General features: G+C 44.9%; 1 protein-coding gene across 1 annotated transcript; it reads right to left on the reverse strand.

Moving 5' to 3' along the window:
* Nucleotides 1-249: 249 nt before the first annotated feature.
* Nucleotides 250-13,187, reverse strand: LOC143764293 (indolethylamine N-methyltransferase-like). The gene is made up of 2 exons (XM_077249724.1): nt 12,979-13,187; nt 250-927 (listed from the first exon to the last, which is right to left on the reverse strand). The coding sequence occupies exons 1-2, from the start codon at nt 13,128-13,130 to the stop codon at nt 504-506; spliced, it is 576 nt and encodes a 191-aa protein (XP_077105839.1). The 5' UTR covers nt 13,131-13,187; the 3' UTR covers nt 250-503.
* Between the last annotated feature and the right edge of the window lie 291 nt (nt 13,188-13,478).

Genomic DNA, 13,478 nt, shown 5'->3' on the forward strand with positions numbered 1-13,478 from the left:
TCTGTTAGAATTTATACCTTGGGGGTCTCTAATTTCCAAATTCATGATCCAGTAGGTGTTCCGGGTAATGAGGAAATATTTAAGTAAGAGTTCATTGGCGCAAGATGCTGATTAAAAGCAGATATCTGTCAAAAATCTATTTTATCTCATTTGATTTTTGTTACTGCTTGCTCATAAATCGTTATCTTTAGAGGAAGTGTGAAATGTTGTGTCTTACTAAAGGACACAAGTAGGAAAATCAGACATCTGTCTTCTTATAATGACTTTATTGTGTGCATTTATAATATTAAAGATCCAACTCCTTTGTGGAAGACATGAGTGTGAATGGATGCTCTTCAGTATTTTACCCAGGGATACATTGTGCACAATGCTTTTAATAATAAAGAAAGAACAATTATATTTTTATACACTTGAATCATGCACTAGACACAAATTAAGGATATGTATAGGATTTAAGCTTTAAATATAACATTTGACTTGGCAACTCATGTTGTGTCATAAGCCTATATCTCTTTGTGAGCTGCAATGAATATCTGGGCCTTATAATCAATGTAGTCATTCGCATCTGTTCTCTTTTTAACTTTACAGCGGTCAACGATCAAACCTTCTCCAACTAGAGCTTTCCTGACAAAATCCTCATCATGATTAAAACCATGGAACTTATGATTCCCAATTGTGTAATATGTCATCTCTAAGCTACTAATTATTATGATGTGTCCTCCAGGTTTCAGTAACTTTAAGAACTTCCTCAGATATCTGATGTAATCATCTTTATCTTTGCTGATAATTTCCTGAAGCCAAGCACTGATGATACAATCTGCTGGTGGTAAGACAATTGGATCTATGATATATTCTTTCTCGAGGTTACACTTCACAATATGTTGTAGGGCTGATCGCACTTTTCCTTCTTTGTCCTGTAACTGGTCACTGAAAGAAATGAGAAAAATTATGAAAGCGATTTTCCCCTAGTCAATACTAAATAGGACGGCTTTAGAGCTCAGTGGTTATCAGTGGTTCATTGACTTCCAGTTGCGGAAATAGTTGAATCCCCCAAGACTATTATAATAATAATATAATAATAATTTTTATTTATATAGCGCCAACATATTCCGCAGCGCTTTACAACTTATAGAGGGGACTTGTACAGACAATAGACATTACAGCATAACAGAAATCACAGTTCAAAACAGATACCAGGAGGAATGAGGGCCCTGCTCGCAAGCTTACAAAATATTGTTTGGATATAATTGTTTTGTTCCCTTTAAATGCATAAATCTGTAGGACTCCATTCACCTATATGAGGCCATATATAATATCTTATCGTTCTCTGTTAATGTAGTATACACTGGCAACATTTTTTACAAAATAGAAAAATGCAGCAAATTGCGCTTTCCTATACAGAGAGCCACTGCTAAAACTTATATCATTAAATGCTCTTTTTTTTCTCTTTGGTCAATGATGATCAATTCCCACTTTGTAGCTAATCAGAGGAATATATTGGATTCATACATCAGAGCTGATCTTTGTATACTGCCATTTTATTCCTCTAACCAACATGTGACAGAAACTGAGCCTTACTGTTCCCTTCCAACAGTACTCATTATTCCACAGCTACAAAAACGGTGAAATTTTTAACTGACATGTTTCACACTTTTTTGTTAAGTATATAATTCCACATGTGTTAATTCATAGTTTTGATACCTTCAGTGTGAATTTACAATTTTCATAGTCAAGACAATACAGAAACATTGTTTAAATGAGAAGGTGCGTCCAAACTTTTGGTCTGTACTGTATATATATATATATATATATATATATATATATATATATATATTTCAAAAAAAGAGGCAGCACTCCATTGTCTCAGTGAAAAAATGTGTAGGGTTTAATCTACCCACATATTCAGGCAACGTTTCAGCTCACAATGAGCTTTTCTCAAGGCTTGAGAAAAGCTCATTGTGAGCTGAAACGTTGCCTAAATATGTGGGTAGATTAAACCCTACACATTTTTTCACTGAAACAATGGAGTGCTGCCTCTTTTTTTGAAATATATGAAACTTGGATGATCTGTGGACTGGTTATCTGGGGGCCCTGCACCCGAAGATAAGTATCTCTGTGCTGTTCCTTTTTCTTTTTTCTATATATATATATATATATATATATATATATATATATATATATATATATATATATATATATATATAAGAGGCATCGTGATTACTCGCTAATCCCGCCCCCTGTACAGCAGCTCTGCCCCGCCACATCACCACACATAATCATGCCTTCCACCCCATTACCACACATAATCCTGCCCCCACCACATTACCACACACAATCTGCACCACATCACCACACACAATCCCGCCCCCCACAAATCCGGCTCCCCACCACATATTCACGCATAATCCTGCCCCCACCACATTACCACACATAATCCCGCCCCCCACCACATCACCACACATAATCCCGCCCCTTCAACACATCACCACACATAATCCTGCCCCAACACATCACCACACAATCCCGCCCCCCCAACACATCACTACACATAATCCCACCCCCCACCACATTACCACATATAATCCTGCCCCCCAACACATCACCACACATAATCCCACCACCCCTCCACATTACTAGACATAATCCCACCCCCCACCACATTACCACACATAATCCTGCCCCCCCACCACATTATCACACATAATCCTGCCTCCCACTACATTAACACACATAATCCCACCCCCCACCACATTACCACACATAATCCCGCCACCACCACATTACTACAGATAATCCCGCCCCCACCACATTTCCACACATAATCCCGCCCCCCACCACACTATTACAGATAATCCCGCCCCCCACCACATTACCACACATAATCCTGCCCCCACCACATTACCACACAAAATTCCACCCGCCCACCATTACCACACATAATCCCGTCCCCCACCACATTACCACACATAATCCCGCCCCCCCACATTACCACACATAATCCCACCCCATCACATTACCACACATAATCCCACCCCCCACCACATTACCACATGTAATCCCGCCCCCCATCCCATCACCACAGATAATCCCACACCCCACCCCATCACCACACATAATCCCACCCTCCACCACATCAACACACATAATCCTGCCCCCCACCACATTACTACACATAATCCCGCCCCCACCACATTACCACACATAATCCTGCCCCCACCACATTACCACACATAATCCTGCCCCCCCACCACATTATCACACATAATCCTGCCTCCCACTACATTAACACACATAATCCCACCCCCCACCACATTACCACACATAATCCCGCCACCACCACATTACTACAGATAATCCCGCCCCCACCACATTTCCACACATAATCCCGCCCCCCACCACACTATTACAGATAATCCCGCCCCCCACCACATTACCACACATAATCCTGCCCCCACCACATTACCACACAAAATTCCACCCGCCCACCATTACCACACATAATCCCGTCCCCCACCACATTACCACACATAATCCCGCCCCCCCACATTACCACACATAATCCCACCCCATCACATTACCACACATAATCCCACCCCCCACCACATTACCACATGTAATCCCGCCCCCCATCCCATCACCACAGATAATCCCACCCCCCACCCCATCACCACACATAATCCCACCCTCCACCACATCAACACACATAATCCTGCCCCCCACCACATTACTACACATAATCCCGCCCCCACCACATTACCACACATAATCCTGCCCCCACCACATTACCACACATAATACTGCCCCCAACACATTACCACACATGATCCCGCCCCAACCACATTACCACACATAATCCCGCCCACCCACCACATTACCACACATAATCCCGCCCACCCACCACATTACCACACATAATCCCGCACACCCACCACATTACCACACATAATCCCGCCCCACCACATTATCACACATAATCCCGCCCCCACCCCATCACCACAGATAATCCCGCCCCCCACCCCATCACCACACATAATCCCGACCCCACCACATCAACACACATAATCCCGCCCCCACCACATCATCACACATAATCCCGCCCCCCACCACATTACTACACATAATTCCGCCTCCCCCACCACATTACCACACATAATACTGCCCCCCACCACATTACCACACATAATCTCACCCCCACCACATTACCACACAAAATCCCGCCCCCCACATTACCACACAAAATCCCGCCCCCCACCACATTACCACACATAATCCCGCCCCCCACCACATTACCACACATAATCTCGCCCCCCACCATATTACCACACATAATCCCGCCCCCCAACACATTACCACACATAATCCCGCCCCAACCACCACACATAATCCTGCCCCCACCACATTACCACAGATAATCCCGCCCCCACCACATTACCACACATAATCCCACCCCCATCACATTACCACACATAATCCCACCCCCCACCACATCACCACACATAATCCTGCCCCCACCACATTACTACAGATAATCTTGCCCCCCATCACATTACCACACATAATCCCGCCCCCCACCACATTACCACACATAATCCCACCCCCCCACCACATCACCACTAGTGTTGAGCATTCCGATACTGCAAGTATCGGGTATCGGCCGATACTTGCTGTATCGGAATTTCCGATACCGAGATCCGATATTTTTGTGATATCGGGTATCGGGTATCGCAACAACATTAATGTAATAATGTGTAAAAAAGAGAATTAAAATAAAAAATATTGCTATACTCACCTGTCCGACGCAGCCGGGACCTCAGCGAGGGAACCGGCAGCGTTGTTTGTTTAAAATTCGCGCTTTTACTTGGTTACGTGAGGTCCCGGCTTGTGATTGGTCAGGGCGGCCATGTTGCCGGGACGCGGACCAATCACAGCAAGCCGTGACGAAATTTCGTCACGGCTTGCTGTGATTGGTCCGCGTCCCGGCAACATGGTGCCGTGACCAATCATAAGCCGGGACGTCACTGGAGGCTGGACACGCGCGCTTTTCAAAATACGCGCATGTCCAGCCTCCCGTGACGTCACGGCTTGTGATTGGTTAATGGCGGCCATGTTGCCGGGACGCGGACCAATCACAGCAAGCCGTGACGTAATTTCATCACGGCTTGCTGTGATTGGTCCGCGTCCCGGCAACATGGCCGCCCTGACCAATCACAAGCCGGGACCTCACGTAACCAAGTAAAAGCGCGAATTTTAAACAAACAACGCTGCCGGTTCCCTCGCTGAGGTCCCGGCTGCGTCGGACAGGTGAGTATAGCAATATTTTTTATTTTAATTCTTTCTTTTACACATTAATATGGTTCCCAGGGCCTGAAGGAGAGTTTCCTCTCCTTCAGACCCTGGGAACCATCAGGAATACCGTCCGATACCTGAGTCCCATTGACTTGTATTGGTATCGGGTATCGGTATCGGATTGGATCCGATACTTTGCCGGTATCGGCCGATACTTTCCGATACCGATACTTTCAAGTATCGGACGGTGTTGTGAATTTGGATTCTGGGCTCCCCCGGTGGCTACTGGTGGAATTGAACTGGTGTTGTCATCTTCTCTGTTCACCTGTTCCCATCAAGATGTGGGAGTCGCTATATAACCTTGCTGCTCTGTTAGTTGCTTGCCGGTCAACAATGTTATCAGAAGCCTCTCTGTGCTTGTTCCTGCTCCTAGACAACTACTAGATAAGTTGGACTCTTGTCCATGTTTGTTTTTGCATTTTTGTTCCAGTTCACAGCTGAAGTTTCGTTACTGTGTCTGGAAAGCTCTTGTGAACAGGAATTGCCACTCTGGTGTTATGAGTTAATGCCAGAGTTTTAAAGTAATTCCTGGATGGTGTTTTGATAGGGTTTTCAGCTGACCATGAAAGTGTCCTTTCTGTCTTCTGCTATGTAGTAAGTGGATCTCAAATTTGCTAAACCTATTTTCATACTACGTTTGTAATTTCATCTTAATTCACCGCCAATACATGTGGGGGGCCTCTGTCTCCTTTCGGGGTATTTCTCTAGAGGTGAGCTAGGACTAATATTTTCCTCTGCTAGCATTATTTAGTCCTCCGGCTGGTGCTGGGCATCTAGAATCAACGTAGGCATGCTACCCGGCCACTGCTAGTTGTGCGTTAGGTTTAGTTCATGGTCAGCTCAGTTTCCATCTTCCAAGAGCTAGTTCCTATATATGCTGATGCTATGTTCTCTTGCCATTGAGAACATGACAGTTTGACCGGCCCACTAAAGGGTTAAAATCCTTGGCTGAGAAAGGAGAGAAATAAGAAGTCTGCTGAGAATTTTTTTTTTTTTTTTTTTTTTTCTCCTTCTAATCTTTGAATGGCTCTGTGTCCACCTGTTTGTAATGGATCTTCAGAGTGTGACTGCAGGTTTGAATAAACTCGCCACGAAGGTACAAAATTTGCAAGACTTTGTTTGTCATGCACCTGTATCTGAGCCGAGAATTCCTTTGCCGGAATTTTTCTCGGGGAATAGATCTGGGTTTCAGAATTTTCGAAATAATTGCAAATTATTTTTGTCCCTGAAATTTCGCTCTGCCGGAGACCCTGCACAGCAGGTCAGGATTGTGATTTCCTTGCTCCGGGGCGACCCTCAAGACTGGGCTTTTTCATTGACACCAGGGGATCCTGCGTTGCTCAATGTGGATGCGTTTTTTCTGGCCTTGGGGTTGCTTTATGACGAACCTCATTTGGAGCTTCAGGCAGAAAAAACTTTGATGTCCCTATCTCAGGGGCAAGATGAAGCGGAAATTTACTGTCAAAGATTCCGTAAATGGTCTGTGCTTACTCAGTGGAATGAGTGCGCCCTGGCGGCGACTTTCAGAGAGGGTCTCTCTGATGCCATTAAGGATGTTATGGTGGGGTTCCCTGTGCCTGCGGGTCTGAATGAGTCCATGACAATGGCTATTCAGATCGATAGGCGTTTGCGGGAGCGCAAACCAGTGCACCATCTGGCGGTGTCCACTGAGAAGTCGCCAGAGAGTATGCAGTGTGATAGAATTCTGTCCCGAAGCGAGCGGCAGAATTTTAGACGGAAAAATGGGTTGTGTTTCTATTGTGGTGATTCTGCTCATGTTATATCAGCATGCTCTAAGCGCACTAAAAAGCTTGATAAATCTGTTTCCATTTGCACCTTACCGTCTAAGTTTATTCTATCTGTGACCCTGATTTGCTCTTTGTCATCTATTACTACGGACGCCTATGTCGACTCTGGCGCCGCTTTGAGTCTTATGGATTGGTCCTTTGCTAAACGCTGTGGGTATGATTTAGAGCCTTTGGAGACTCTTATTCCTCTGAAGGGGATTGACTCCACCCCATTGGCTAATAATAAACCACAATACTGGACCCAAGTAACTATGCGTATTAATCCGAATCACCAGGAGATTATTCGCTTTCTGGTGCTGCATAATCTACATGATGATTTGGTGCTAGGATTGCCTTGGCTGCAATCTCACAACCCAGTCCTCGACTGGAAAGCTATGTCTGTGTTGAGCTGGGGATGTAAGGGGGCTCATGGGGATGTACCTGTGGTTTCCATTTCATCATCTATTCCCTCTGAAATTCCTGAGTTCCTGTCTGACTATCGTGACGTCTTTGAAGAATCCAAGCTTGGTTCATTACCTCCGCACCGAGAGTGCGATTGTGCCATAGATTTAATCCCGGGTAGTAAATACCCAAAGGGTCGTTTATTTAATCTGTCTGTGCCTGAACATGCTGCTATGCGAGAATATATAAAGGAGTCCTTGGAAAAGGGACATATTCGTCCATCGTCATCTCCCTTAGGAGCCGGTTTTTTCTTTGTGTCAAAAAAAGACGGCTCTTTGAGACCATGTATCGATTATCGGCTTTTGAATAAAATCACTGTAAAATATCAATACCCATTGCCGTTGCTGACTGATTTGTTTGCTCGCATAAAGGGGGCCAAGTGGTTCTCTAAGATTGACCTTCGTGGGGCGTATAATTTGGTGCGTATCAGGCAGGGGGATGAGTGGAAAACCGCATTTAATACGCCCGAGGGCCACTTTGAGTATTTAGTGATGCCTTTTGGTCTTTCAAATGCTCCGTCAGTTTTCCAGTCCTTTATGCATGATATTTTTCGCGATTATTTGGATAAATTTATGATTGTGTATCTGGATGATATTCTGATTTTTTCGGATGACTGGGACTCTCATGTCCAGCAAGTCAGGAGGGTTTTCCAGGTTTTGCGGTCTAATTCTTTGTGTGTGAAGGGTTCTAAGTGTGTTTTTGGGGTACAGAGGATTTCCTTCTTGGGATATATTTTTTCTCCCTCTTCCATTGAAATGGATCCTGTCAAGGTTCAAGCTATTTGTGATTGGACGCAGCCCTCTTCTCTTAAGAGTCTTCAGAAATTTTTGGGCTTTGCTAACTTTTATCGTCGATTTATTGCTGGTTTTTCGGATATTGCTAAACCATTGACCGATTTGACTAAGAAGGGTGCTGATGTTGCTGATTGGTCCCCTGACGCTGTGGAGGCCTTTCGGGAGCTTAAGCGCCGTTTTTCCTCTGCCCCTGTGTTGCGTCAGCCTGATGTTGCTCTACCTTTTCAGGTTGAGGTCGACGCTTCTGAGATCGGAGCTGGGGCAGTGTTGTCGCAGAAAAGTTCTGACTGCTCCGTGATGAGGCCTTGTGCCTTCTTTTCCCGTAAATTTTCGCCCGCTGAGCGGAATTATGATGTTGGGAATCGGGAGCTTTTGGCCATGAAGTGGGCTTTTGAGGAGTGGCGTCATTGGCTTGAGGGGGCCAGACATCAGGTGGTGGTATTGACTGACCACAAAAACTTGATTTATCTTGAGACCGCCAGGCGCCTGAATCCTAGACAGGCGCGCTGGTCATTATTTTTCTCTCGGTTTAATTTTGTGGTGTCATACCTACCGGGTTCTAAGAATGTTAAGGCGGATGCCCTTTCTAGGAGTTTTGAGCCTGACTCGCCTGGTAACTCTGAGCCCACAGGTATCCTTAAGGATGGAGTGGCATTGTCAGCCGTTTCTCCAGACCTGCGGCGGGCCTTGCAGGAGTTTCAGGCGGATAGACCGGATCGTTGTCCACCTGATAAACTGTTTGTTCCTGATGATTGGACCAGTAGAGTCATCTCTGAGGTTCATTCTTCTGCGTTGGCAGGTCATCCTGGCATTTTTGGAACCAGGGATTTGGTGGCAAGGTCCTTCTGGTGGCCTTCCCTGTCACGAGATGTGCGAGGCTTTGTGCAGTCTTGTGACGTTTGTGCTCGGGCCAAGCCTTGTTGCTCTCGGGCTAGTGGATTATTGTTGCCCTTGCCTATTCCTAAGAGGCCTTGGACGCACATCTCGATGGATTTTATTTCAGATCTGCCTGTTTCTCAGAAGATGTCTGTCATCTGGGTGGTGTGTGACCGTTTCTCTAAGATGGTCCATTTGGTTCCTCTGCCCAAGTTGCCTTCTTCTTCCGAGTTGGTTCCTCTGTTTTTTCAAAATGTTGTTCGTTTACATGGTATTCCTGAGAATATCATTTCTGACAGAGGGACCCAATTCGTGTCTAGATTTTGGCGGGCATTCTGTGCTAGGATGGGCATAGATTTGTCTTTTTCGTCCGCTTTCCATCCTCAGACGAATGGCCAGACCGAGCGGACTAATCAAACCCTGGAGACATATCTGAGGTGTTTTGTGTCTGCTGACCAGGATGATTGGGTTGCTTTTTTGCCATTGGCGTAGTTCGCTCTCAATAATCGGGCCAGCTCTGCCACTTTGGTGTCCCCGTTTTTCTGTAATTCGGGGTTTCATCCTCGATTTTCCTCTGGTCAGGTGGAAACTTCGCATTGTCCTGGAGTGGATGCTGTGGTGGAGAGATTGCATCAGATCTGGGGACAGGTGGTGGACAATTTGAGGTTGTCCCAGGAGAAGACTCAGCTTTTTGCCAACCGCCACCGTCGTGTTGGTCCTCGGCTTTGCGTTGGGGATTTGGTGTGGTTGTCTTCTCGTTTTGTCCCTATGAGGGTCTCTTCTCCTAAGTTTAAGCCTCGGTTCATCGGCCCGTATAAGATATTGGAGATTCTTAACCCTGTTTCCTTCCGTTTGGACCTCCCTGCATCCTTTTCTATTCATAACGTTTTTCATCGGTCATTATTGCGCAGGTATGAGGTACCGGTTGTGCCTTCCGTTGAGCCTCCTGCTCCGGTGTTGGTTGAGGGTGAGTTGGAGTACGTTGTGGAGAAAATTTTAGACTCTCGTGTTTCCAGACGGAGACTCCAGTATCTGGTCAAGTGGAAGGGATACGGCCAGGAGGATAATTCTTGGGTGAATGCATCTGATGTTCATGCCTCTGATCTGGTTCGTGCCTTTCATAGGGCCCATCCTGATCGCCCTGGTGGTTCTGGTGAGGGTTCGGTGCCCCCTCCTTGAGGGGGGGGTACTGTTGTGAATTTGGATTCTGGGCTCCCCCGGTGGCTACTGGTGGAATTGAACTGGTGTTGTCATCTTCTCTGTTCACCTGTTCCCATCAAGATGTGGGAGTCGCTATATAACCTTGCTGCTCTGTTAGTTGCTTGCCAGTCAACAATGTTATCAGAAGCCTCTCTGTGCTTGTTCCTGCTCCTAGACAACTACTAGATAAGTTGGACTCTTGTCCATGTTTGTTTTTGCATTTTTGTTCCAGTTCACAGCTGAAGTTTCGTTACTGTGTCTGGAAAGCTCTTGTGAACAGGAATTGCCACTCTGGTGTTATGAGTTAATGCCAGAGTTTTAAAGTAATTCCTGGATGGTGTTTTGATAGGGTTTTCAGCTGACCATGAAAGTGTCCTTTCTGTCTTCTGCTATGTAGTAAGTGGACCTCAAATTTGCTAAACCTATTTTCATACTACGTTTGTAATTTCATCTTAATTCACCGCCAATACATGTGGGGGGCCTCTGTCTCCTTTCGGGGTATTTCTCTAGAGGTGAGCTAGGACTAATATTTTCCTCTGCTAGCATTATTTAGTCCTCCGGCTGGTGCTGGGCATCTAGAATCAACGTAGGCATGCTACCCGGCCACTGCTAGTTGTGCGTTAGGTTTAGTTCATGGTCAGCTCAGTTTCCATCTTCCAAGAGCTAGTTCCTATATATGCTGATGCTATGTTCTCTTGCCATTGAGAACATGACAGGACAGTATCGCTCAACACTAATCACCACACATAATCCCGCCCCACCACATCACCACACATAATCCTGCCCCCCACCACATTACCACACATAATCCCACCCCCCACCACATCACCACACATAATCCTGCCCCCCACCACGTTACCACACATAATCCTACCTCCCACCACATTTCTACATATAATCCCACCCCCCACCACTTTACCACATATAATCCCGCCCCCCAACACATTACCACACATAATCCCGCCCCAACCACCACACATAATCCTGCCCCCACCACATTACTACAGATAATCCCGCCCCCCCCACCACATTACCACACATAATCCCGCCCCCCATCACATTACCACACATAATCCCACCCCCCACCACATCACCACACATAATCCCACCCCCACCACATTACTACAGATAATCTTGCCCCCCATCACATTACCACACATAATCCCGCCCCCCACCACATTACCACACATAATCCCGCCCCCCACCACATCACCACACATAATCCCGCCCCACCACATCACCACACATAATCCTGCCCCCCACTACATTACCACACATAATCCCGCCCCCCACCACATCACCACACATAATCCTGCCCCCACCACATTACCACACATAATCCCGCCCCCCACCACATTTCTACATATAATCCCACCCCCCACCACATTACCACACATAATCCTGCCCCCACCACATTACCACACATAACCCCGCCCCCCACCACATTTCTACATATAATCCCACCACCCACCACATTACCACACATAATCCTGCCCCCCCACCACATCACCACCCTATTGTTATTAACTACATTTTAAGTTAATTTACCACCTGCGTAAGCGCTATTGAATGTTGTCATTATTTACTTTAGTTTAATCACAAGCAGCTTTAATTAGATAGCAATGAGCGTGCCGAGCGTTAGCTGGCTGGAAACATCTAGTATATATATATATATGTATATATATCTGTTTAGAGATCATTTCATCTTCATCTTGCGTAGCTGTTCACAATAACAGTAATTTTGGCCAGGGGTGTCCATATTTTTACATGCTGCTTTAAGAACAAATTCACAAAGAATGAATCAATAGCTCCAAAATACGCCAGATGCAGAGTAACAGTCCCAGATTTTGGTCTACTTCTTGCTATCCAAGGTGGTCTGTTGAATTTCTTTTGCAGCCACCATACCCCCCTGGTATTTTTTCCTATAAGGGTAGAAAGAAATGGTAAATGGATCTGAATAAGGATGTGATTAGGGGCTGCCACAGTATGATGCTGGTGTGCTTCTTTACATTCATATAATAAGTTATAATCTGAGCTCTTAAGGAAACTCATTTGCACAATGCAAAAAAATCTTCAGAAATTGACCTGAAGTTTAGAGACTTTGACATTGGATTTTATCTTGTGCAACGCACGGCAAATTAGTATCAAAATCCAAATTGAATGCGGATTTACTATTGATCGGCCACAAAATCTGCATTTGTAAATGTGAACGTATTATTACAGCAGATTTCAAAGTAATTGTACCAACAACTGAAATGTTTGTTAAACCATTTATTATCCTCAACTTATTTCCAGTGTTCTGAAAATTACAGAGGAAACCAGTGACACTAACCCTTGAAATTGTATAGTATTCATCATACGGAATAATCAAACACAGCTTTGCTCTACTTCCCTTGCTTGAGATGAGTCGGGCACTGTACTTTCCACCTTTGATCCCCCAAACCACTAAAAATCAAATTTACCTTATTTGTATTTAGTTAAAACCATCTAAACAGAACAATTAAAATGCTTACCCTCTGTAAAACTTTTTTGTAAGATTTTCAATGGGAAATATCAAAGAATCCTCTGCAGGGATCATATCAGCTTTATCTGACAAATAACTCTCCAAATGTTGTCTGGAATCAAAGTTATCTTCATGGTAGCGCTTATGGGTGCTGGAATCCATCGTCTAATCTACTATCACAGGTAGGGTGACTTCTTCTACTCCGCTGCTCAAGGCCTTTACATCATCACCAGAAATCTATTTACAAAGCATGCTAGAAAGGAATATGTTAACTTATATCACAAGTTTTTCTCTTTATTTATACAGTCATTCAATTAAAATATAACAAAAGCAAAAAAAAATAATAATGTATTACCCTTTAATGACCCTAATTTCAGGAATACACTAAATTTTTTAATTTGCTTTTCGCCATGGAAAAAGTAATATGTTGCCCCTTACATATATCCTGTGGCGAAACATGAGACCGGATTCCTCACCACAATAGCTGACTAGAGTGTGCTGTTTATTATC

This window comes from Ranitomeya variabilis, chromosome 4, assembly GCF_051348905.1.
Source record: "Ranitomeya variabilis isolate aRanVar5 chromosome 4, aRanVar5.hap1, whole genome shotgun sequence".
In the NCBI taxonomy this organism is placed as follows: domain Eukaryota; kingdom Metazoa; phylum Chordata; class Amphibia; order Anura; family Dendrobatidae; genus Ranitomeya; species Ranitomeya variabilis.